The sequence below is a fragment of the Cherax quadricarinatus genome, chromosome 56, assembly GCF_038502225.1.
Source record: "Cherax quadricarinatus isolate ZL_2023a chromosome 56, ASM3850222v1, whole genome shotgun sequence".
Classification (NCBI taxonomy): Eukaryota; Metazoa; Arthropoda; class Malacostraca; order Decapoda; family Parastacidae; genus Cherax; species Cherax quadricarinatus.
This window is the reverse complement of record NC_091347.1, coordinates 13957311-13985266: the sequence shown is the minus strand read 5'-3', so window position 1 is coordinate 13985266 and position 27956 is coordinate 13957311. Positions and strand designations below refer to the sequence as shown.

The 27956-nt window shown below is 43.5% G+C and overlaps 1 protein-coding gene across 1 annotated transcript in view; it reads left to right on the top strand.

Moving 5' to 3' along the window:
- LOC128700673 (uncharacterized) overlaps positions 1–27956 on the top strand; it is a 226582-nt gene that overhangs the window by 151676 nt on the left and 46950 nt on the right. The window contains exon 3 of the mRNA XM_053793965.2: positions 6742–7130. Coding sequence (XP_053649940.2) covers positions 6742–7130 — 389 coding nt within the window. The remainder of the gene's footprint in view (positions 1–6741; positions 7131–27956) is intronic.

Genomic DNA, 27956 nt, shown 5'->3' with positions numbered 1-27956 from the left:
CGTATTCAGCTCTGGGAAACTTTAGCGAGAAAAAACTCAAGATGTTCAGAATTCAGTCTATAATTCTGAGCGCCCGAGCAAAACTATCGCTCATCAGCAGTGTTTGTATGCAGATTGGAAGCAATAACTGTTCAGAGATTGCTGTGGTAAGACTCACAAATACACGTCAGTGGTCACTTAAGCCACTCTTGTATGGATTAGTTCACGTTTTTAATTTCTCAGAGGTTTATTAGCATTTAAATGTATGGCAGCTTTCCCAGAGTTAATGAAAGTTTATATGCAGGCTTGTGTGTGTGTGTGTGTGTGTGTGTGTGTGTGTGTGTGTGTGTGTGTGTGTGTGTGTGTGTGTTGTTTACTTCTGTATTTGCGTGTCTATGTTCACGTGCGTAATCGTCTAGTTCTCTTAACAAATCGTAGTTAGATTCATAGCTTCATGGGCCTTATCATGCCTATTATTAAAGTTGTGTAGAAAGTCTATATTGATCATGTCTATCCACGTCCTTTAATCTTTCAGTGCGAACTGGCCAATTCTGCAGTATTTCGTAACCCGTAGCTCCGAACTATTCTTGTTGTTGAACCTCGGCCCATTCGTTGCTAGACATGCCTGACCAGGTATAAGTTCTATAGTATCATGCAGGTTTCACGATGGACCTGACGTATGTCCTAAGGTTCTGAACAACTTCGTTGAGGATCGTGAATGCCGAACTTAAGTTTGCCAGCTGTACATACATCCTGCCGCAGTTCTTCGGTTGATGCGCTCCTCTGGCCATGTGCTCGGCACTATACTCGCCTTTAGGACCAATCTAGAAGCGATGTTTGTAACCTCTGTGCTGTATGATGCCGATTTTGGCGCTTTAAGTAAATATAATAATAATGCTTCTTCAAGTGTACTCTGATCATACTCTTCTTTCTCCCTTCCAATTATTAATAATCTTGAACATGATGTAGATAAATTCTTGTCGATTTATTCTGACCTTCCAATTTGTCCTTACTATTTTTGTCTTTTACCGGCAATCTCGGCTGACATTTATGTGTGCCAGAAACAGCACCTGCCCGAGAACTGATTGTTGTGGGACGCGACTCGTCACGCTTTTCCACTCTGACACTATCTTCTGGACTACCACATAGTCTCCTTTAGCTTTAGAATTCTTTAATCAATTGTAGAGCCTCTCCTATTACCGTCATTTTGTTTTTAAGTTAATGCATCAGCGTTTTATGAAAGTGTCTGAAGTCTTCTCGCAACCTAGCTTTACCCCTTTTAAAGTACCAATGTGACTTTATAAATGGTCCAAGTCGGACCGGAACGTCGTCGTAAGCTCCTCTCTTCTATGTGCGGGTTATTTGTGTATTGTTCCAGTCACGGCATTGTGATTTTTTTGTTATTTAAAGTACCATAAGGCTGGAGAGACTATTGTCACTAGTGAACTAATTTATTAATACGAACGCCAGGACTCGCCCTTGTTTTTACATTGGTACTACATTCACTGTTTTCCCTCGTTCTACCCATTCCATTGTTTCCACTGACCTGTTGATTTGTGGCAGTGGTACCCACAGAGCCTCTGATTTTTTATACCCTCATCCTCAACACCACAACTCCCCTCCATCATTCACCATCACTGTCTCCACCACCTCCATCCCCACCACTTCAGTCCTGCCCAGCACCCACCCAACCTAGGTCTGGAGTATGCCTCTTGACTTCTCGAAGATTTCTCATTTGAGTGAACTTCGTAAAAGTTCTGTCACCCTGAAAATGGCCGCTGCTTCATGGCGAAAACAATATTCGGAATACTGGAAACAAATATGAAAGTAACCTGAATAATATATTAATAACAGTAATAATAACATCCATATATTTTATACTTATGCTCCAATGGTTTCCTAGCAACATGCATATAATTTTTATTTGTAGGTATATGATTTTAGGGTATTCCTACTCGAGTTCTTATACCACCCCACCAGCACTCTCCCACCCCACCAGCACTCTCCCACCCCACCAGCACTCTCCCACACCACCAGCACTCTCCCACACCACCAGCACTCTCCCACCCCACCAGCACTCTCCCACACCACCAGCACTCGCCCACCCCACCAGCACTCTCCCACCCCACCAGCACTCTCCCACACCACCAGCACTCTCCCACACCACCAGCACTCTCCCACACCACCAGCACTCTCCCACACCACCAGCACTCTCCCACCCCACCAGCACTCTCCCACACCACCAGCACTCTCCCACACCACCAGCACTCTCCCACACCACCAGCACTCTCCCACACCACCAGCACTCTCCCACACCACCAGCAATCTCCCACACCACCAGCAATCTCCCACACCACCAGCAATCTCCCACACTCCCAGTACTCTCCCACACTCCCAGTACTCTCCCACACCACCAGCACTCTCTCACACCACCAGCACTCTCTCACACCACCAGCACTCTCTCACACCACCAGCACTCTCCCACACCACCAGCACTCTCCCACACCACCAGCACTATCCAACACCAGCACTCTCCCGCACCACCAGCACTATCGCACACCACCAGCACTATCCCACACCACCATCACCACTATCCCACACCCCCACCACTATCCCACACCACCACCGCTCTCCCACACCACCACTACTCTCCCACACCACCACCACCACTATCCCACACCACCACCACTCTCCCACACCACCACCACTCTCCCACACCACCACCACTCTCCCACACCACCACCACTCTCCCACACCACCACCACTCTCCCACACCACCATCACTCTCCCACACCACCACCACTCAACCAAACCCCAGGCTCGGGGAAAAGCTGTCAGCAATGTAAATAGTGGAAAAAACGTGTTTGCAGAGAGCTGAGGTGCTGGAGGGAATAAGAGCCAACGTATGGCGCAACTTGTGTTGTCTTAAAGGAGAGATCATCCCCACCATAACCTTCTTGACCCTAACCAGCCCTACCACAATGTCTACCACCATCACCATCCTAAGACCTCCACCATCCTTTTGCACTATTCTACAAACACCACTATCCTCGTCAGCGCCTCCCCACTAGCACTTCTTCAGTCCCTACCTTCGACACTATTCTCGCCAGCACAACTGTTCCAACCACAATATCTCCCCCGTTATAAACCTTATTAGTGCTGTCACCTTACCACTATCTTCACCACTGCTATCATTCTTGCCAGCACCAACGTGCCTACCAGCACCACTGCTTCCATCGTCATAAAATATCACTGTTCCTACCATGCAACACCACCATCTTTTCCACCATCATCCCTACCAGCACTACCATCATCCCTACCAGCACCACCATCATCCCTACCAGCACAACCATCATCCCTACCAGCACTACCATCATCCCTACCAGCACTACCATCATCCCTACCAGCACCACCATCATCCCTACCAGCACAACCATCATCCCTACCAGCACCACCATCATCCCTACCAGCACAACCATCATCCCTACCAGCACAACCATCATCCCTACCAGCACAACCATCATCCCTACCAGCACTACCATCATCCCTACCAGCACTACCATCATCCCTACCAGCACCACCATCATCCCTACCAGCACAACCATCATCCCTACCAGCACAACCACCATCCCTACCAGCACAACCATCATCCCTACCAGCACAACCATCATCCCTACCAGCACTACCATCATCCCTACCAGCACAACCATCATCCCTACCAGCACAACCATCATCCCTACCAGCACAACCATCATCCCTACCAGCACCACCATCATCCCTACCAGCACAACCATCATCCCTACCAGCACCACCATCATCCCTACCAGCACAACCATCATCCCTACCAGCACCACCATCATCCCTACCAGCACAACCATCATCCCTACCAGCACAACCATCATCCCTACCAGCACAACCATCATCCCTACCAGCACAACCATCATCCCTACCAGCACTACCATCATCCCTACCAGCACTACCATCATCCCTACCAGCACCACCATCATCCCTACCAGCACAACCATCATCCCTACCAGCACCACCATCATCCCTACCAGCACAACCATCATCCCTACCAGCACAACCATCCACACTACCACCTTTCCCTAAGAGCACTACGGTTCTCTTCAGTTTCCATCCATCCATTCTGCTCACTACTATCACCACAAACATCATCAACAACAACTACCAATGACCTAAATGACCACCGACTACCAATACGAACGACCACAATTACCACCACCCACCATCTACCAGTACAGTGTAGTCGTAATCTGTGAAAGATCCCAAAGCAGAATACATATTCGCCCTACGATAGAAGATTTCATCTGTAAAGCTGAATTACCCAAAGGTATAAAAAAAAAACACTATAAATATTAATAAAAATGCAAATATAGCAGAGTGTTGAGCTCCGGCTTTCACAATGCTGCTGGTCATAGATCTTTTTACAGTCTTTATTGGTTTTCTGCATTTACTCCCATATTCCATATTTTATATCTCTGTAAATTTGGTCTTTATGTATATGAATAGCAACACTGTGACTTGCCAAGGATTCGAACTCGTGTTGTTTTAGCCCGCCTCATGGTGAGCGAAAATTTACGACGCTCTAACCCACGGGACTATGCAATCCTACAAGAGTCATTCACCCAGGAGAGCTAGGTGTTGTACCGCGATTCGAGGATATACGATGGTATGTTCTAGGATCACGGTATAACACCTAGCTCTGCTGGGTGCGTGATTCTTATAGGATTGTATGATCGCGTGGGTTAGAGCGTCGTGAATTTTCGCTCACCATGATACGGGCTAAAACAACACTGGTTCGAATCCTCGCCAAATCGCATTATTATATATATATATATATATATATATATATATATATATATATATATATATATATATATATATATATATATATATCATATGGCTTATAAACAAGGCTGCCCAGCTTTTGAGGCATCTGTGACCGAGTGGTCAAGTGTGTCACTTAGGGAACCTTGCCAGCCTCCCTGACGTTTTCATTGTATTTGGAGGACAACTACAGTGGAACAAAATATCTACTGTTTTGTTCCTATTTCAGCCTTCAAAGGGGCTCTTAGCTGCACATTTTACCCTTGTATGGCCATTTCAGGTTCCTATGCTTATATTTTCATTTCCTGACATCACTTGCACTATGTACTTCCTCTAGCCTATTTTTTCTCCTCCCACTTTATTTCATTTTTCGTGTGGATCTGGTTAAACCCCAATATATATATCTGTTGTTTCATTTTTCCTCTCTTCATGTTCGTGTCTTCTCCCTCCATCTCTTGTCGTCTCTCTTCTTTCACTTTCAACCACACTCTTTTCAGGGATTTCTTGTTCCATAATAGTCACAGTTTTAGTATGATTTTTCGATTATTTTCTCTTTTCCTTCTCTTCGGTGGTTCTCATCCTTTTGACCACCAAGGACCCCTTTTTATTTAAATTTTGCCATTGACCCCAGGCTTGGTATATTCTGTTCAGCAGCCCATAAGACCAATAGTTTAAAAAAAAAGATCTAAAAAATTGGACTATTCCTACCGATTTAGAAAAGGCTTTGAAATTTTGGAAGTTTATCTTTATCAACCTTATCGTGAGTAATTATACATATCACACATGAAATACTGAACTTAGCTCACGGACCCCCAGTACTACCTTTGTGGACCCGCAGGGGCCCGTGGACCGCAGGATAAGAATCGTTCCTCTAGTGCAACATGATTGATTTCCTATTTAACTCAGGCATGGAAGTATATTGTGGGTGTGCTAGGTGAGCGCAGCACACCCACCAAAGACGGTAAATTCGTCATAAATGTTAAGCTCACTCAACAATACAATCATGGATCATAATGGGAAACTAATTTTTTTGTCCCTTGTTATGATACATTTTGACAGTTGTTGTAAGATAACAGTGCACACCCCACTGCTAGTTGCATCATGCACAGTGCTCGCCCTGTGATAATAACCCACCATACGCCACTGTATTATCTTCATTATTGTTATTCTGGCCAGCACCACCGTGCCTGCCAGCACCACCGTGCCTACCAGCACCACCGTGCCTGCCAGCACCACCGTGCCTACCAGCACCACCGTGCTTACCAGCACCACCGTGCTTACCAGCACCACAGTCTCTACCAGCACCACAGTCTCTACCAGCACCACAGTCTCTACCAGCACCACCGTCCCTACCAGTATCATCCCTTTCGGCACCATCACTATCCCAAATCACCACAACAAAGTATCATTATTCCTACCATGCAACATATCATGATATAAGCGATTCTTTTATAGAAAGAAAAACAGGCCTAGTCTTGCAGGCTCATTTCATTTTAGCTCTCGAGTTGTTTCCTTAACATTCTGGCTCATGAAGTGTTTTCTTTCAGCCTCCATTCCTTTCTTACAGGATGATCTCGGTTTTCTCAGTATTTCTCTGTGCTTCAAGTCCTCCCTTTATCAATAACTTCACTCGTGCTTGCTTTTCTTCTTTGCGTTACTGTCTCCAGGGTAGGTATTGTTGGTGTGTGTGTGTGTGTACGTACGTACTCACCTGTATGTAGTTGCAAGAGTCGTGAATGTTTGTGTGTACTCACGTACATGTGGTTGGAGGAATCAGATCATAGGTGACTGTTTGTGTGTGCGACTGATGAGCGGATATTACAATATTACTGATCATTATTTCAAGTACAAATTATTACCAAGCTATTTAGTGAATGCTTAATGTAACTAACAATGTGTGTGTCTGGTTCACAGGCTCGCAGCCGCCACTCACCACCACCACAGCAGGCGACCAGACAACTCAAGAAGACCTGCCAACCGCCCACTTCCGTCAGCGTCTATACTTCTCCGCCATCAGGAGTACCTCGCCTCCCCCTCCTTCTTTCTTCCTTGCCTCACCTTCCTCCATATCTCCCTCCTTCTCATCATCTTCCTTCTTCTCCTTTTACTCCTCCTCTTCCTCTTCCTCCTCTTCGCCTTCTTCTCTACGTGCTCCTCCTGCGCCAATCAGGATCGAGCGCACCATTCCCTCAACTGCGCCGCCTCCGCCGTACTTCGATCCCTCGTCACCAACTAATGTGTCAGCGCAGCTGGGGACGCAAGCCTTCCTGCCCTGTAGAATCAGGAACCTGGGCAACCAGTCGGTAAGAAACATTAAAACTACCGTCCCTCCTCCTATGCTATGCAGGACAGAAACACCCACCACATGTCAGGATCAGCAGAGGAGACAGCCCACTTTAGTCTCTCCTCTACATTATATTTCTATTCTATCATAACCTCTGCACCGCCGTTATTACCTTCACTTCCTCTTAAAATTATCATATTCTACACACTGGCAGAATTTCTGGTATTTTCATATTGTTTCATGAACACATAAGATGTCAGGTAATTCCTATAAACTTTTGCATACATTTATATCGCACTGTATAATCCACGTGGGTTGAGCACTTCACATATTATGGAAAATTATTATTAATTTTTATAATCATCTCTCAAGCGATTTTTCAGCAGAGATGTGACCATCTTCAAAACTTCAAATAAATAAGCAGCATTTGGTAGATGTGAAAGGTAACGGGAGAAGATATAAGGAAGAAAGGAAGGAGAAATATACAAGTAATGGGGAAGACGTAAGCGGGGTCATAAGGCAGAGAGATAAGAGATGGGGAAAGAGATAAGAAACGGATGTGGGAAGAGACTAGAGGGGATGGAGGAAGATATAAGAGGTAATGGAGAAGCCTTGGTTCCAGTCCAGTAGATATTTCGTCCATTTCTCCTCATTCTGCTGAGATCACAAGGTTTACATTCTCTCCTTATCTCTTCTTCGCTAGACTTAGTCTCCTGGGTCGTGCGTGCGGCTTTGCTCCCTGAGCGATTACCTTCGGTATAGTCTGACGCTTAAAAATTGTAATAGAAATATGTATGCATGCATGGGTGCACGAGTGCGTGCGTGTGTGAGTGCATGTGCGTTCGTGTAGGAGTTACCTTGTATCAAAGGCTCTTGTTAAATAGACTCTTGGACTGGTGTATGTTTATGTGTTCGTGTACGCGCGCGCGCGCGCGTGTGTGTGTGTGTGTGTGTGTGTGTGTGTGTGTGTGTGTGTGTGTGTGTGTGTGTGTGTGTGTGTGTGTGAGAGAGAGAGAGAGAGAGCCAATTTACTCTCCTTGGAGCCTAGTCTCGACTCCTGATCCGCCTCTTATGATCACCATTACTAGTTTTTGGATACTTGAGCCTCGTCATGCCTAATTATGAAACTGCGTACAGAATTTGCCCCCAGGTCATTCCACTTCCCTGCAGCAAAGACACTTCTTTTATATTCATTACATAAGATCATAAGAACATAAAAAAGATGGAGGACTGCAGCAGACCTACTGGCCCACGCGAGGCAGGTCCAATCCTCCTACCGTCTTATGCCAACGCTCTAACCTAGTCACGGCAAGTCACATGCACTTAATGAAGGCACACGGCGTCTGACCTAGTAGCACAAGCTAGTCACGTCCAACTCACACCCACCCACACCCACTCATGTATTTATCCAACCTATTTTTAAAACTACACAACGTCTTAGCTTCTATAACGGTACTCGGGAGTTTGTTTCACTCATCCACAACTCTATTACCAAACCAGTACTTTCCTATATCCTTCCTGAATCTTAACTTTTCCAACTTAAAGCCATTGCTGCGAGTCCTGTCTAGCCTAGATATTTTCAGCACGCTATTACCTTATCGTCTGGTTGTAAAGGTAAGACACTTCATTCGTCATTTTCCTATGTTTATTGAGGAGACATTTTGCCAACTCAACAGACTTCTTCAGTCAAAATACAGAGATGGCATATGTAGTGGAGATGTAGATGTAAAATGGTCACTGCTTCAGCTTGAGGTGATCAGTCCCTCAGCCTCGGTGTGTGATCAGTTCCTCAGCCTCGGTGTGTGATCAGTTCCTCAGCCTCGGTGTGTGATCAGTCCCTCAGCCTCGGTGTATGATCAGTCCCTCAGCCTCGGTGTGATCAGTCCCTCAGCCTCGGTGTGTGATCAGTCCCTCAGCCTCGGTGTGATCAGTCCCTCAGCCTCGGTGTGTGATCAGTCCCTCAGCCTCGGTGTGTGATCAGTCCCTCAGCCTCGGTGTGTGATCAGTCCCTCAGCCTCGGTGTGTGATCAGTCCCTCAGCCTCGGTGTGTGATCAGTCCCTCAGCCTCGGTGTGTGATCAGTCCCTCAGCCTCGGTGTGTGATCAGTCCCTCAGCCTCGGTGTGTGATCAGTCCCTCAGCCTCGGTGTGTGATCAGTCCCTCAGCCTCGGTGTGTGATCAGTCGCTCAGCCTCGGTGTGTGATCATCCCCATCATTCTGAACCTTTTCAAGGTTCTGAATACATCTATGCGTGGAATTCACACTGTTGACCCGTATTACCGTATTATCGTATTATGGTATTATGGTATGGACCCAACCGTGGAGTTCAGTTCGATTAAACTCGACCAGTAACTAAAATCCTTCCCAAGTGTTTATGAAACCTGTTTCTTCCCTCTTCCTTCGTAGTCTCCTCAGTAGTTTAGCATCACAAAACCTTAAGATTCGATCCTATTTGACAAGTAATTTATTAAAATCAGGAACAACAACGAAAACAACAAGAATCCTTTAAGAGTTCAGTTGTTACCTTCTCTCCCTTCTTGGTAAGTTAGACACAGACAACATTTAGGCATCTTAATTCCGAAACGTTTCGAATGAAGAATCCTACTGTGTGAGTAGGATTTTTCAGTCGAGTACAAAAGTAGGCAGGAGCAGTAGAATTGCGAAGACGATATAATCAGTCCATCATCCTCGAAGTTGTAGATTTGAAGCTGTCAGTCCCTCAGCCTGGAGAAAAATTGTTTCATAGTCTGGAACAATCTGAAGAACAAGCGACAGTGTGGAGACTCATATACTGTCAGCAGGAGAGGTGTAGAGTAGTAGAAGAAAGAATGTAATCACCGAGAGGTCACGTCCCTCTCAGATCCAACCATTCTCTGTTGAAAAAGTTGTCCAAGGTGTTTTCTCTTCTGTACCAAGATACCATTGTGTTGCAGTGTCTGACAGTAAATATCAAAATGGTATACAATAACTTACTAACTTGCCGGTATTGTATACCATTTTGATATTCTCTCCCTCCTTCATATTACCTCTTTCATGTACGTTTTGATCCCCACTAGAATTTCATTATGCTTCTGCTGACTCTTCTAGCATACGTATTAGCCTGTGTCAAATACTTTCTTTCAGTCCAGGAAGATGCAGTCCACCCATCTCTTTCTCGCTTGTTTTACGTCAGTAACTATCATAGAACTCCAGATAGTACTATATCAATGTTAAACGCACCATCTGACATATACCATGAACAGTTGTCGCAATAGAAGACATCCGAAGGCTTGTTGCACCTCGTGTCTCGTGAAGCTGCAGCACACACACCAGGTCCAGCACCTCGTGTCTCGTGAAGCAGCAGCACACACACCAGGTCCAGCACCTCGTGTCTCGTGAAGCTGCAGCACACACACCAGGTCCAGCACCTCGTGTCTCGTGAAGCTGCAGCACACACACCAGGTCCAGCACCTCGTGTCTCGTGAAGCAGCAGCACACACACCAGGTCCAGCACCTCGTGTCTCGTGAAGCTGCAGCACACACACCAGGTCCAGCACCTCGTGTCTCGTGAAGCTGCAGCACACACACCAGGTCCAGCACCTCGTGTCTCGTGAAGCAGCAGCACACACACCAGGTCCAGCACCTCGTGTCTCGTGAAGCAGCAGCACACACACCAGGTCCAGCACCTCGTGTCTCGTGAAGCAGCAGCACACACACCAGGTCCAGCACCTCGTGTCTCGTGAAGCTGCCGCACACACACCAGGTCCAGCACCTCGTGTCTCGTGAAGCAGCAGCACACACACCAGGTCCAGCACCTCGTGTCTCGTGAAGCTGCCGCACACACACCAGGTCCAGCACCTCCTGTCTCGTGACGCAGTAAACACACGAGGCAGCATCTGGTTCCCTCTCCCACAAACTTCACTAACGACGCGATCTTTTCTGCTTCCTGCCTGTTTCTAAACATGTAATATACACAGCTTCGTCCCCAACAGCCAGCGCTAGTCGAAAAGAAAATCTAATGTACAAGACGAAAGCGTACAAACTGCCTCTCAAAAATGCTTTTCTCAACTTTAAATTCTGCAAGGCAACTCTCTCGTTTGAAGTGATGTTTGTTCTCTGAGTGAAGTCAAAGACATGTAGGAGAACAAGCGTCTAGGGAGAGAATTTCAGTGGGTATCAGGATACGATATGAAGAACAGGGTTTTATTGAGGCTATGTTTCTCGCCCAGGACCAAGTTTCATGAAAACTAAATGGTGAGCGAAATGTCCCAGTGTCTTTATATCCATACTTGTCGACAATACACCTTAACAGCTAAAGCTTTTCGAAGCTTTTGAGGACTTGAGACAGCTCTTCTTAGAGCGAAATGTTGTCGATAATACTACCAGTATTACCAGTCATCCTTCTGCATTCAGATCACGGATTCAACAACAATGACAACCACTCAAAATAACCGAATCAAAATACACTTCGAGTTGCCTTCCAATTATTAAACCTACAAAGCAAACCTGTCGCTATTTTTTCTGTCTCTGCCTTACGAAATTGAAAACTATGACATCAACCTGATAATACAGGAAAATGTAACTTTTAGGCAGGAAAGCGAAGTGGAACATGGTTTATATTTTTCCATTCGTTTTTGTTGCACAACCATTTTTCTTAAGGCGAGAGAGTACGCGAGAGAGAGGGGAGAGAGAGAGCTAGAGAGAGAGAGAGTAGTTTGCCTCTCTTGAGCTGCGATACATTATCTAGTATCATTTCGGTATCTCATGTTGATCCTTTTATACATCTTTTGTTTTCCCTATTGCTAAGAAATCTTTTATTTTCTATTCCTTCAAGAACTTGTGTATTTCTACCACGTCGTCTGTTTCCCACCAAACCAGAGTGACCCAAAGAAGGAAGCACATTCAACCATCACTCATTCGATAGCTGTCTCGCGGGGCCATCAACACATTTCAAATGACCCTCCGGACCACGACATCCCTACCCATCCTTCAGGGTGCAGGAGCCATCCCGTGGCTATATCTCTTCTGTGGCAATCGACCTACGAGGGGTACCTTCAGTCCTTTCAATATTTCCTCGTAAATTTTAATTGCTAGCAGTGGGAGGCATTTTTCACCATGATTGGGACCTTTCCTATTTTAACTACCTTTTATCTGCTCTTCATCAACCTTTTATCCAGCCTTTTACTTTTATTTGCGGACACCACAGTACAGCTGCATATTCCAATTTTGGTCTGTCGTATGTTGTGAAATTCAGTTTTATAGAATTCCACCATGTAGTTACAGTAAATGACGGCTGTTTTGCAGTTCGCCTGCGTAGCGAAGGAGTTCCTCACTGCTGCGTTTATGGGAAATTCGGTTGAACAGTTTCTCTGTAATTTTTTACAGTTCTCTCTCTTATATGTTTATCGTTCTATCAATGCTTTTTTTCACGTATCTTGGGTACAAGAAGCAGCGAAACGTCAAGTAGACACATGACACAGCATAAGCCATTGTTATTGTGATGTTTCGATCAAGGAGGGGCTCGATCAAGCTATAATAAGTTAATAATTCGTAAGCGCGCTCCTTGAGAGATACGGTAATGACAAAGGCTCACGCTGTCAGGCGTCATTGTCATCTTCAAGTAGCCTGTTTTGCCATTTATCCACTTCTCAGTAAGTAGCCTTCATTTATAAGATATTTAACCATCCATCATTCAAGTCGCTCAGTTTATTAAAGTCTCCTTATTGAGAATAATATTTCTGGTTCTACCTTTTCTTATTTTATTTTCCTTATAATATTTGCATCACCTGCCAAGTCTCTGTGGCTTAATGTAAGAAGTAGTGGGAGGCTTGAACCTCCGTCCTCTAATCGCGGTATTGTTTTAAATCAATCAAGCTGTTGGTATTCGCCAGTAAAATATTTGTGAAAATTACAAACGTTATCGGGTTAAGTACTGATCCTTGTAGGGGCCCTCTCATGATAGTTTCCCATGGGGAAAATTGTCATGGGTGTCTGTAGTGGTTGTAGCCATGGAGAACTTTCTGACAAGTTGTGCAAGGTATACAATACCGACAAGATGAAAGTTAAGACACATGTGCAACATCTGGGTATCTTTATTGTAGACGTTTCGCCATCCAGTGGCTTTATCAATACAAATTCTAGGACATAATTTGAAGACAGTAGAACTATATACAGAAGATGAGGTAATCAGTCCCTCAGCCTTGGTGTTGGTGTTGAGAGCACAGTGGTAGAGAGATTCTGTAGGCGAAATGTCTACAATAAAGATAACCAGATTTTGAACATGTGCCTTAACTTTCAACTCTGACAGATGTAGCGACCATCAACTTCCGTTGCACTTATAATCAGCTAAACGGTTGGCAACACCTACTGCAGCTGTCGATAACAGGTGTGGCGGTCATCAATACCCGCTGCAGCTGTCATTAACGGGTGTAGCATCACATAACACTTTCTGCAAGTGTCAGTGGCAGGTATAGCGATCTTCAACACCTGCACCAGCTATCAGTAAGAAGTACAGTGGAAATCAATACCTGTTGTAGGTGTTAGTGCCATGTGAAGATTCCATTAACACCTACTGCAGCTGTCAGTAATAATTACGGTGGTCATCAGTACCTGTTACAGGTGTCAATGACAGGTGTAGATGCCATCAATACCTGCTGCAGCTCCATCCCACCGCTGCCACCAACATTAAACACCCGTCTAAAATGTCCTGACAATCACCTTATTGGATTATTGTGGTGGATAAAGACGAGAGGACTGTTGGTGGCCCTCATTTGCGTCTCTTCCTTAACTACTTTGCTATCTTATCTCTACCTTAAATCGTTATCTCCTCTCTCCATTAAGGGAGAGAGATAACGCGGTAAATAAGAACGAAAGAAAATACTAAGGTAACCTAGCAATAAACATTAAAGTGTCGTCTTCTCTCTCTCTTAACTAATTATTTATCTCCTCCCTTCCTAAATTATTTAACTTTCTCTCTCTCTCTCTCTCTCTCTCTCTCTCTCTCTCTCTCTCTCTCTCTCTCTCTCTCTCTCTCTCTCTCTCTCTCTCTCTCTCTCTCTCTCGCTCTCTTTCTCCTCCCACTAGCACCCCAAACGCCCTCTATCTTTTATATACATAAGAGAATTGTGCTGAATTCTGAATGCCTGTGTTCTTGAAATATTTAAAGCATTCAATACTCCTTTGAAGTAGGATCACCTGTGAACTTTACTAATACGTGTGTAAAATAATCAATGTCAAATAAGCAGAGCGTTGGTGAGTGGCGAAGTTAGAAATGAACTAAAGTGTATTACGGCAGTAATTTTCTGTATTGAATTTATAAGTATAATATATATATATATATATATATATATATATATATATATATATATATATATATATATATATATATATATATATAGGTAGTAGGTTGGTAGACAGCAACCACCCAGGGAGGTACTACCGTCCTGCCAGATGACTGTGAAACAAAAACCTGTAATTGTTTTGCATGATGGTAGGATTGCTGGTTTCTTTTTCTGTCTCATAAACACGCTAGATAACAGGGATATCTTGCTACTCATACTTACACTTTGGTCACACTTCACAGACACGCACATGCATATATATATATACATACATCTAGGTTTTTCTCCTTTTTCTAAATAGCTCTTGTCCTTTTTTATTTCTTCTATTGTCCATGGGGAAGTGGAAAAGAATCATTCCTCCGTAAGCCATGCGTGTCGTATGAGGCGACTAAAATGCCGGGAGCAATGGGCTAGTAACCCCTTCTTCTGTATACATTTACTAAAAAAGAGAAGAAGAAAAACTTTATAAAACTGGGTTGCTTAAATGTGCGTGGATGTAGTGCGGATGACAAGAAACAGATGATTGCTGATGTTATGAATGAAAAGAAGTTGGATGTCCTGGCTCTAAGCGAAACAAAGCTGAAGGGGGTAGGAGAGTTTCAGTGGGGGGAAATAAATGGGATTAAATCTGGAGTATCTGAGAGAGTTAGAGCAAAGGAAGGGGTAGCAGTAATGTTAAATGATCAGTTATGGAAGGAGAAAAGAGAATATGAATGTGTAAATTCAAGAATTATGTGGATTAAAGTAAAGGTTGGATGCGAGAAGTGGGTCATAATAAGCGTGTATGCACCTGGAGAAGAGAGGAATGCAGAGGAGAGAGAGAGATTTTGGGAGATGTTGAGTGAATGTATAGGAGCCTTTGAACCAAGTGAGAGAGTAATTGTGGTAGGGGACCTGAATGCTAAAGTAGGAGAAACTTTTAGAGAGGGTGTGGTAGGTAAGTTTGGGGTGCCAGGTGTAAATGATAATGGGAGCCCTTTGATTGAACTTTGTATAGAAAGGGGTTTAGTTATAGGTAATACATATTTTAAGAAAAAGAGGATAAATAAGTATACACGATATGATGTAGGGCGAAATGACAGTAGTTTGTTGGATTATGTATTGGTAGATAAAAGACTGTTGAGTAGACTTCAGGATGTACATGTTTATAGAGGGGCCACAGATATATCAGATCACTTTCTAGTTGTAGCTACACTGAGAGTAAAAGGTAGATGGGATACAAGGAGAATAGAAGCATCAGGGAAGAGAGAGGTGAAGGTTTATAAACTAAAAGAGGAGGCAGTTAGGGTAAGATATAAACAGCTATTGGAGGATAGATGGGCAAATGAGAGCATAGGCAATGGGGTCGAAGAGGTATGGGGTAGGATTAAAAATGTAGTGTTAGAGTGTTCAGCAGAAGTTTGTGGTTACAGGAGGGTGGGTGCAGGAGGGAAGAGGAGCGATTGGTGGAATGATGATGTAAAGAGAGTAGTAAGGGAGAAAAAGTTAGCATATGAGAAGTTTTTACAAAGTAGAAGTGATGGAAGGAGGGAAGAGTATATGGAGAAAAAGAGAGAGGTTAAGAGAGTGGTGAAGCAATGTAAAAAGAGAGCAAATGAGAGAGTGGGTGAGATGTTATCAACAAATTTTTTTGAAAATAAGAAAAAGTTTTGGAGTGAGATTAACAAGTTAAGAAAGCCTAGAGAACAAATGGATTTGTCAGTTAAAAATAGGAGAGGAGAGTTATTAAATGGAGAGTTAGAGGTATTGGGAAGATGGAGGGAATATTTTGAGGAATTGTTAAATGTTGATGAAGATAGGGAAGCTGTGATTTCGTGTATAGGGCAAGGAGGAATAACATCTTGTAGGAGTGAGGAAGAGCCAGTTGTGAGTGTGGGGGAAGTTCGTGAGGCAGTAGGTAAAATGAAAGGGGGTAAGGCAGCCGGGATTGATGGGATAAAGATAGAAATGTTAAAAGCAGGTGGGGATATAGTTTTGGAGTTGTTGGTGCAATTATTTAATAAATGTATGGAAGAGGGTAAGGTACCTAGGGATTGGCAGAGAGCATGCATAGTTCCTTTGTATAAAGGCAAAGGGGATAAAAGAGAGTGCAAAAATTATAGGGGGATAAGTCTGTTGAGTGTACCTGGTAAAGTGTATGGTAGAGTTATAATTGAAAGAATTAAGAGTAAGACGGAGAATAGGATAGCAGATGAACAAGGAGGCTTTAGGAAAGGTAGGGGGTGTGTGGACCAGGTGTTTACAGTGAAACATATAAGTGAACAGTATTTAGATAAGGCTAAAGAGGTCTTTGTGGCATTTATGGATTTGGAAAAGGCGTATGACAGGGTGGATAGGGATGCAATGTGGCAGATGTTGCAAGTGTATGGTGTAGGAGGTAGGTTACTGAAAGCAGTGAAGAGTTTTTACGAGGATAGTGAGGCTCAAGTTAGAGTATGTGGGAAAGAGGGAAATTTTTTCCCAGTAAAAGTAGGCCTTAGACAAGGATGTGTGATGTCACCGTGGTTGTTTAATATATTTATAGATGGGGTTGTAAGAGAAGTAAATGCGAGGGTCTTGGCAAGAGGCGTGGAGTTAAAAGATAAAGAATCACACACAAAGTGGGAGTTGTCACAGCTGCTCTTTGCTGATGACACTGTGCTCTTGGGAGATTCTGAAGAGAAGTTGCAGAGATTGGTGGATGAATTTGGTAGGGTGTGCAAAAGAAGAAAATTAAAGGTGAATACAGGAAAGAGTAAGGTTATGAGGATAACAAAAAGATTAGGTGATGAAAGATTGAATATCAGATTGGAGGGAGAGAGTATGGAGGAGGTGAACGTATTCAGATATTTGGGAGTGGACGTGTCAGCGGATGGGTCTATGAAGGATGAGGTGAATCATAGAATTGATGAGGGAAAAAGAGTGAGTGGTGCACTTAGGAGTCTGTGGAGACAAAGAACTTTGTCCTTGGAGGCAAAGAGGGGAATGTATGAGAGTATAGTTTTACCAACGCTCTTATATGGGTGTGAAGCGTGGGTGATGAATGTTGCAGCGAGGAGAAGGCTGGAGGCAGTGGAGATGTCATGTCTGAGGGCAATGTGTGGTGTGAATATAATGCAGAGAATTCGTAGTTTGGAAGTTAGGAGGAGGTGCGGGATTACCAAAACTGTTGTCCAGAGGGCTGAGGAAGGGTTGTTGAGGTGGTTCGGACATGTAGAGAGAATGGAGCGAAACAGAATGACTTCAAGAGTGTATCAGTCTGTAGTGGAAGGAAGGCGGGGTAGGGGTCGGCCTAGGAAAGGTTGGAGGGAGGGGGTAAAGGAGGTTTTGTGTGCGAGGGGCTTGGACTTCCAGGAGGCATGCATGAGCGTGTTTGATAGGAGTGAATGGAGACAAATGGTTTTTAATACTTGACGTGCTGTTGGAGTGTGAGCAAAGTAACATTTATGAAGGGATTCAGGGAAACCGGCAGGCCGGACTTGAGTCCTGGAGATGGGAAGTACAGTGCCTGCACTCTGAAGGAGGGGTGTTAATGTTGCAGTTTAAAAACTGTAGTGTAAAGCACCCTTCTGGCAAGACAGTGATGGAGTAAATGATGGTGAAAGTTTTTCTTTTTCGGGCCACCCTGCCTTGGTGGGAATCGGCCAGTGTGATAATAAAAAATAATAATAAATATATATATATATATATATATATATATATATATATATATATATATATATATATATATATATATATATATATATATATATACTTTACGCACAAAAATGAATTTGTGTTGCAGCCTTTAGGACTTAATGTTACTTATATTTGACTAAGCAGTGACAGTGTCAAAAAATATTCTATACCAGTTGATTCTTGTTTCACTGTTTATTTCCACTACAGATTTATATATCCTCCAAATCATCATATTTTGTTCCATCATCTCAATGTCCAAACGGCCTCAACAACCCCTTCTCCGCTATCTAGTAACAGCATCTCCTTCTGGTCTCCAGACTACGAATTCTCTTCGTAATATTTACATTATACATCACCATCTCTACTGCCTCCAGCCTCCTCTTCGCTGCAACGTTCACAAACCATGCTTCACATCCATATAAGATCGTCGGTTCCATTGTACTCTCCTACAGTCCTCCTTTTTGCCTCCATGGACAACGTTGTCTACACAAATGCCTCAACGCACCACTCACCTTTTCTCATCAATTCTATGGTTCATCTCATCTTTTACGGACCCGTCCACCGACAAATTCACTAAATATCTGAACACATTCACCTTCCCCACACTCCCACTCAGGCACAGACACATACAATTTACAGTAATAGTATAAAAAAAACTACTCAGAGAAATGCAACGAAAATCAAGGAGACACAGAAAAAAAAATCTAAGAGCAAATACATTCAAAATGATCCACAACTCCCGAAGTTTCAAAAATCTCTCCAAGTCCCCAAACCTGTCTAAGTGCCCGAGTAAACTTGGGATGTCGGCGACAAGAAAAGATAGACAATTGCTTGAGGTATCGATGTGGAACACACTCAGAAGGGCCCTCTGATGCCTGGCTACTACTACCTTCCTTCCTGACCTGGAGGGTAAGATAACAGGACTACTACCTTCCTCCCTGACCTGGAGGGTAAGATAACAGGGGCTACTACCTTACTCCCTGACCTGGAGGGTAAGATAACAGGAACTACTACCTTACTTCCTGACCTGGAGGATAAGATAACAGGAACTACTACCTTACTCCCTGACCTGGAGGGTAAGATAACAGGACTACTACCTTCTTCCCTGATCTAGAGGGTAAGAAAGCTGTAGGTCAGTATTTTTTGGAGTCGTTTCTCTATCCATCCTCTCATGTTCCTCTCTTCCCTCTCCTGTCTTTCAATCCCCTTCCATCTCCCAACTTCCTAGAGGAAGAGCGATGAGGGAAAATAACTGTAAAGTGTTTTTGTGTCTATCTGTCGGTCTCTCTGCTTCTCACTCTCTCCCTCTGTGCGCGCCTATGAGCGTGTGTGTACTCACCTATATGTGGTTGCAGGGGTCGATTCACAGCTCCTAGCCCCACTGAGTCACTCTCCCTGGACGATAAGCTTTATCATACCTCTGCTTAAAGCTATGAATGGATCCTGCCACCACTACATCGCTTCCCAAACTATTTCACTTCCTGACTACTCTGTGACTGAAGAAATACTTCCTAACATCCCTTTGATTCATCTGTGTCTTTAATTTCCAACTGTGTCCCCTTATTGCTGTGTCTCATCTCTGGAAAATTCTGTCTCTGTCCACCTTGTCAATTCCTCTCAGTATTTTATATGTCATTATCATATCCCCCCCTATCTCTCCTGTCCTCCAGTGTCGTCAGGTCGATTTCCCTTAACCTTTCCTCGTAGGACATACTCCTTAGCTCTGGGACTAGTCTTGTTGCAAACCTTTGCACTTTCTCTAGTTTCTTTACGTGCTTGGCTAGGTGTGGGTTCCAGACTGGTGCCGCATACTCCAATATGGGCCTAACATACACAGTGTACAGGGTCCTGAACGATTCCTTATTAAGATGGCGGAATGCTGTTCTTAAGTTTGTTAGGCGCCCATATGCTGCAGCAGTTATTTGGTTGATGTGCGCTTCAGATGTGCCTGGTGTTATACTCACCCCAAGATCTTTTTCCTTGAGTGAAGTTTGTAGTCTCTGTCCCCTTAGACTGTACTCCGTCTGTGGTCTTCTTTGCCCTTCCCCAAGCTTCATGACTTTGCACTTGTGTGTGTGTGTGTGTGTGTGTGAGCTCGCGCGCGGGGGGGGGGGTAGATGGGTTGTGGAAAAGCATAGCATATAATTAAATAATTAAAGAAAGCTTGTAATAACATCATGGTAAACAGGTGATATCACAATATGCAGAACAACAACTGTGAAAAGTATTGTGAACTTCCAAGCGCTTTTGCGATTTTTCACATTATCAAGATGAGAGAAGGTTCACTATTCTTTCCACAGTGGTTGTTTTGCATATTACACACACACACACACACACACACACACACACACACACACACACACACACACACACACACACACACACACACACACACACGCACACACACACACACACACACACACTACACCTTTTTTTTCTGCTCCTGAAGTAGAAATTATTTTTGAGTTTCGTATGGAGATGAGCCAACCAGGGTTAAAGAATATGTGGTGTTTTGAGTTAGACACAAGTACAACATTTGGGTAAAGTTGTTGTTGAGACGCATCGCCAGTACAGCAGGAGTCTTCAGTTGGGCACAAAAGTTTCAAGTGTTTGTAGATAACAATAGGAGAAGAGTGAAAAAGATGAGGTGGTCAGTCTCTCAGCCTTAAAGTAGTAGTTTTGAGGGGATCAGTCCCTAAGCCTTAAAGATCAGTCTGAAGATCAGTCTCTTAGCCTTGACAAGTGGTCAAGACTATTGAGCTGAATATTTCAAGGGTGCAGGACTGTTTACCTCAGAGGGACAAATTACCCCTTATGTATTCCTGCTTCTGTGGCCTCTTATAATTAGTCACCTCTATGTTAGACTGAGGATGCAATAATGGATTCAAATTAGATAAGTTTAGATTTAGAAAGGATATAGGAAAGTATTGGTTTGGAAATAGGGTAGTTGATGAGTGGAACAATCTGCCCAGTAGGGTTATTGAAACTAGGACCTTGGGTAGTTTCAAGTTTAGGTTGGATAAATACACGAGTGAGAGGGGGTCCATTTGAGTGGGACTTGCACACGATTAAATAGAATGACCAAAGTTTATTTCTTGAGCAGAACTGAAAATTGGGTTGATAAATTAGACACATGTGCAACTCTTGGGTATCTTTATTTAGGAAACGTTTCGCGACACAGTGGCTTCATCAGTCCATACAAAGGGGAATCTTCAAAAACAGGAGGAGAATAAGGTAATCAGTCCCTCAGCCTTGAGTCGATGTGGTCAGTCCATCAGTCTTGAATAGAATACGGCATAAGTGCGGAGAAGGAGCTTATAAACCGTAGGCAGGAGAGGTGCAGCAGTCGTAGGTGGTGTCACATTTGTTCAATGCTTGCCTAACCCTTGGGCACGACCTACTTCCACATTGAACAAATATGACACCACCTACGACTGTTGCACCTCTCCTGCCTACGGTTTATAAGCTCCTTCTCCGCACTTATGCCGTATTTTATTCAAGACTGATGGACTGACCACATCGACTCAAGGCTGAGGGACTGATTACCTTATTCTCCTCCTGTTCTTGAAGATTCCCCTTTGTATGGACTGATGAAGCCACTGTGTGGCGAAACGTTTCCTCAATAAAAATACTCAAGAGTTGCACATGTGTCTAATTTATCAACGTGTCGGTTCTCTGAACCATTGATCTGAAAATTGGGTTGGGCAAATATCCTATTAGTGGGATGGATTGTGAAGGACCTGCCTAGTATGGGCCAACAGGCCTGCTGCAGTGTTCCTCCTCTCTTATGTCCTTATGAACCTTTAAGTTTCTCTAATGATGAAAGTTTGAAACCGATCAGAAGAGGCATTCCCAGGTTATCAACCCGTGAAGGAAATAAAAAAAAAAGGAAAATCTTTCACAACAATTAAAAGCATTTTCTTTTGGGAGATAAATAATCATCAAAGCATTTAAGATTTTATTAAGAAAAGTTTCGCCTACTGGGAGGCATCATTAATACATTTAGGCTCCGACTGGGCGATATGTCTCCTAATAATATACTCTAGATTTTTCATACCTGTCTTCGGTTCCACAGTTTGTCGGTATTGACATACCTACTACTTTTATTACTACTGATTTCATGTGTTATGTAACAGTTGTCTAATAAGCAGATTCACTTACACAACTTATTTCTTCCGTAAGATAGTTCCCAAACTTTATAATTTGTAAGAGGTCATTTCTTCTCAATTTTCATATTACCTTCCCGTTAGCCATACGTGACACCTACCTCTGTTATCTTCCCCCTAAGCCTCACATGACGCCTAACTGTTCTCTTCTCATCTTCATTTTTTTTATTATCACACTGGCCGATTCCCACCAAGGCAGGGTGGCCCGAAAAAGAAAAACTTTCACCATCATTCACTCCATCACTATCTTGCCAGAAGGGTGCTTTACACTACAGTCTTTAAACTGCAACATTAACACCCCTCCTTCAGAGTGCAGGCACTGTACTTCCCATCTCCAGGACTCAAGTCCGGCCTGCCGGTTTCCCTGAACCCCTTCATAAATGTTACTTTGCTCACACTCCAACAGCACGTCAAGTATTAAAAACCATTTGTCTCCATTCACTCCTATCAAACACCCTCACGCATGCCTGCTGGAAGTCCAAGCCCCTCGCACACAAAACCTCCTTTACCCCCTCCCTCCAACCTTTCCTAGGCCGACCCCTACCCCGCCTTCCTTCCACTACAGACTGATACACTCTTGAAGTCATTCTGTTTCGCTCCATTCTCTCTACATGTCCAAACCACCTCAACAACCCTTCCTCAGCCCTCTGGACAACAGTTTTGGTAATCCCGCACCTCCTCCTAACTTCCAAACTACGAATTCTCTGCATTATATTCACACCACACATTGCCCTCAGACACGACATCTCCACTGCCTCCAGCCTTCTCCTCGCTGCAACATTCATCACCCATGCTTCACACCCATATAAGAGCCTTGGTAAAACTATACTCTCATACATTCCCCTCTTTGCCTCCAAGGACAAAGTTCTTTGTCTCCACAGACTCCTAAGTGCACCACTCACCCTTTTCCCCTCATCAATTCTATGATTCACCTCATCTTTCGTAGACCCATCCGCTGACACGTCCACTCCCAAATATCTGAATACATTCACCTCCTCCATACTCTCTCCCTGCAATCTGATATCCAATCTTTCATCACCTAATCTTTTTGTTATCCTCATAACCTTACTCTTTCCTGTATTCACTTTTAATTTTCTTCTTTTGCATATCCTACCAAATTCATCCACCAATCTCAGCAACTTCTCTTCAGAATCTCCCAAGAGCACAGTGTCATCAGCAAAGAGCAACTGTGACAACTCCCACTTTATGTGTGATTCTTTATCTTTTAACTCCACTCCTCTTACCAAGACCCTCGCATTTACTTCTCTTACAATCCCATCTATAAATATATTAAACAACCACGGTGACATCACACATCCTTGTCTAAGGCCTACTTTTACTGGGAAATAATTTCCCTCTTTCCTACATACTCTAACTTGAGCCTCACTATCCTCGTAAAAACTCTTCACTGCTTTCAGTAACCTACCTCCTATACCATACACCTGCAACATCTGCCACATTGCCCCCCTATCCACCCTGTCATACGCCTTTTCCAAATCCATAAATGCCACAAAGACCTCTTTAGCCTTATCTAAATACTGTTCAGTTATATGTTTCACTGTAAACACCTGGTCCACACACCCCCCTACCTTTCCTAAAGCCTCCTTGTTCATCTGCTATCCTATTCTCCGTCTTACTCTTAATTCTTTCAATAATAACTCTACCATACACTTTACGAGGTATACTCAACAGACTTATCCCCCTATATTTCTGCACTCTCTTTTGTCCCCTTTGCCTTTATACAAAGGAACTATGCATGCTCTCTGCCAATCCCTAGGTACCTTACCCTCATCCATACATTTATTAAATATTTGCACCAACCACTCAAAACTATATCCCCACCTGCTTTTAACATTTCTATCTTTATCCCATCAATCCCGGCTGCCTTACTCCCTTTCATTTTACCTACTGTCTCACGAACTTCCCCCACACTCACAACTGGCTCTTCCTCACTCCTACCCTATACACGAAATCACAGTTTCCCTATCTTCATCAACATTTAACAATTCCTCAAAATATTCCCTCCTTCTTCCCAATACCTCTAACTCTCCATTTAATAACTCTCCTCTCCAATTTTTAACTGACAAATCCATTTGTTTTCTAGGCTTCCTTAACTTGTTAATCTCACTCCAAAACTTTTTCTTATTTTCAACAAAATTTGTTGATAACATCTCACCCACTCTCTCATCTTCATGCGACACCTAATGTTGACATCTTCCCCTCACCCTTAGATATTCGTAGCTTCATGATCATCTTCTCAGTCTCACTCGTTACCTTTACTTCATCCTCCGACTCTCACATGAAATCACAGCATTCACGTCTTTCCTTGTTGTTGAACTCAACGTCTCAGAGTTCAAGGAGAGAGCGCTTCCTGAGACACCCCCTTCACCAGCTCTGAGAATCATCAACACACACAGCTATCTCCAACACAGGATCACCTTCCTCAAGGGCATTGTTGCTTTGTGATGAATATGTTGGCGATTATTGCCAGAGCGAGTGTGGGAAGATGAGAGAGGATTGAAAGGGAGAGGTGAGAGAGAGAGATGTGATAGCAAGGAGAGATGGAGTGCAGGAGTTAAGTGAGAGGTGTGTGGGAAGGAGGGATAGAGCACTTAGTAGAGGTAAGAAGTGTGGAAGATATATAAGTAACAAGTGCGAGAGAGGACGTAGGGAGAGAAAAGGAAGAGATATTAAATGTAAAACACAAGAGAAGTGAGAAGTACTGAAGAAATGTATATGCGAGAGAGACAAGAGTAATAAAGCGACTGAACGGGTACCGAACTAGCGTCATTTAGGGGCCGAACAGAGAGGAGCTTGAGTGAACATCAGGGTGGGAAGTCAGTTATTAAGGAGAATATTAAGAGGGGAATGACTTCCAGGGCAGGGCAGGGCAGGGCAGGGCAGGGCAGGGCAGGGCAGGGCAGGGCAGGGCAGAGGTAGGGAATTCTCTCTCTCTGCAACATTACTCAAAATACGAGTCTAGGAAGCTGTCCAAGCTGTAGCAACACCGACCCACCAATATGGATAGTAACGATGTTTTAGCAACATTTGATGCTTTACCAAAACAACAGTGACAGAAGCAACATCGGTAAAGCAATAAACAACAATATCGGCAGAAAAGGAATAGCGGGAGCAGGAGCAGCATCAAAAGCAGTTAAATGTCAGCTTTAACAGCTCTTCGACCCACCCGAGTCAGCTGACCCACTTGTATTTAAAACTAGGACAGCAGCATATAAAACTGACTCAGCAGGAGCAGCAGCAACAGAAACAGCAGCAGCAGCATGAGCACCCTAAGCAAGAACAGCAAGAACAGAAACAGAGGCAGTGTCAGCTTGAGCCCTGGAAGCAGTAACAGCAGCAATGTAAGCAGCTGATACTAGTATCAGCAGAAGCAGCAGCAGGAGCAGAAATGACAATAACAGTAGCAGCAGCCGCACTAGCGACACAGGCAGAATCAGCATCAATAGCAGCAGGAGCACTAGTAGCAGCAGTAACAAAAGCACTAACATCAGGAGCAGTGACAACAAGAGCACTGGTAGCAGGAGCAATAACTTCACCAGCAGAACCATCACCACGAGCACTGGTAGAAGTAACAGCAAGAACACTGCTCGAAGCAACAAAATCACTTCAAGTACTAGGACCAGCAGCAGCAGCAGCAGCAATAACAATAACATCACCAGCAGGAGCACTTTAAGTAGCATCTGCAGCATCAGGAGCAAGAAAATAGAGAGTAGCAGCATCAGCAATGGCAGCAGCAGACCACTGACAGCAGTAAGGGTGTCAGCCTTATCAGCGTATCGACCACACAAGTCAACTGACACTACCACACCCACAGTGGCTTAATGTTACGTAAAACTAGCTAACTTAATAAATGCTTTCAGAAACATAAACAAAGAACACTTTAGGATACTATACAGCATGAGCCAGGCCCATCCTAGAGTATGAGGCGCCAACATGGAACCCGCACCCCATTAACCAAGAAACTAGACAATATCCAAAGGTTAGCAGCTAGACTGTTGGTGACATATGCTCTTTATTAAGCAACTCCGTAACTAGGAGATTTTATTGGAAACTTTTCGATCTTGGGCAGGTTCCCAGGACCGAAACGTTTCCAATAAAATCTCCTAGTGTTTTCACTCTGTGTTTTTCCAGTCTTAATTTTCTTCTGCTTTACATTTTAATCGACTTTCTCACTCAATTTCTGATCCCCTTTCAGACTTTCTCAGGGAAACATTGTATAAATACCTTGAATAAAAAATACATTCATTCATATAAATATATGTTCATTTGTATCAAAAATTTATTTATCTGAAGGAAGATGATCGAGCAACACTAGAGGAGAGAATACGAGTGGACATGATCATAACATACAAGTTACTCACATAAATAGAGAAGGTCAAACAGTATGCACAGGTGGAGATAAAGGTGTGGATAAGCTACAAAAAACGTTAATCTATTTTTTTTGTCACAGGTTAGTAAGTATAACCGATACAACGACAAACCCATGGAGGAAGATATGTACAGTTTTGTGTGTACGTATGGCCAGGTGCAGGAGGCCAGGGATTAGGAAAATACGGTCTATGGAAGCTGAGAGGTGAGGTCAGAAGCTAAGACACGATCCCCACAAACGCATAGGTGAACACACACACACACACACACACACACACTCTCTTGGGCAAACAATTGGCTACTGGAATTCAATCAAAGCAAATGCACGATTACGAAAATTGGGAGTGAATACTAACTTTAATTGAGTTTAGACTCTGAAGACAAAGGCTGCAAATCTCACTCAAGGTGAAAGAGCTGAGGGTGACCATAGTGCCGAGTATATTACTTGCGGCGCACATTAACGGACTAATCTCTGGAGCGTATGTTTTCTTTTAGGAATCTCAACAAAGAGTCATTCACGACCCATATATCACATAAGGTTATTCTTAGATTACGAAACACAAACATACAGCCCAAACCTCATCAAGAATATCAGTAAAATGGACATACGGCAGATATTTGCAACGGGACTTATAGCAGAGTTCAGGGCAATATTCTAAAAGAAATGCTATAAGTGCTCAACATGACTATATTATAGCAAAGAAGAAGCAAGGGGGACATGATGAGGACATACAATATACTTAAGAGAACTTTGTAATAATGAAATAGAATGTTCGAAAAGCGAATAAGGAAAATAGGGCCCACAGAGCTAGGAACAAAATCTGGTAGCCGCGAGTTAAGAGTCAGGGCCAGGAAATGAGATTCGACCCTACCAACCAAAAATAGCCGAACTGAAATAGGTGATTAAACACACAAACGTGCACACGAACACACACGCAAACTCACACACGAACGCACGCGCACGCACTCACACAACAAATAATAAGAAAATGAAGAAATTGAGTGAGAAAATACAATTTTTCTTCATTGAAGATAGCTTAAGTTCAGAGAGGGGAATCCTATTTACACAACTCATTTTAATATGACAGACCCCCCCCAAAAAAAAACAGAATATCGAATGGAATTTGATAGTCCTTCACTGGAGACTCAGCATACAAACTAAAATGTCAGACTAGAGCCCCTAAAAGCGTATGAGAACAGAGACGAGAATAACTAGAATAGACGACAAAGAGTCACAGTAAAACTGACGTCATGAATGAGAGAAGTAACGTGTGGAGTACACATGGAAAGAACAAAAACGTCACAATACCGTGAC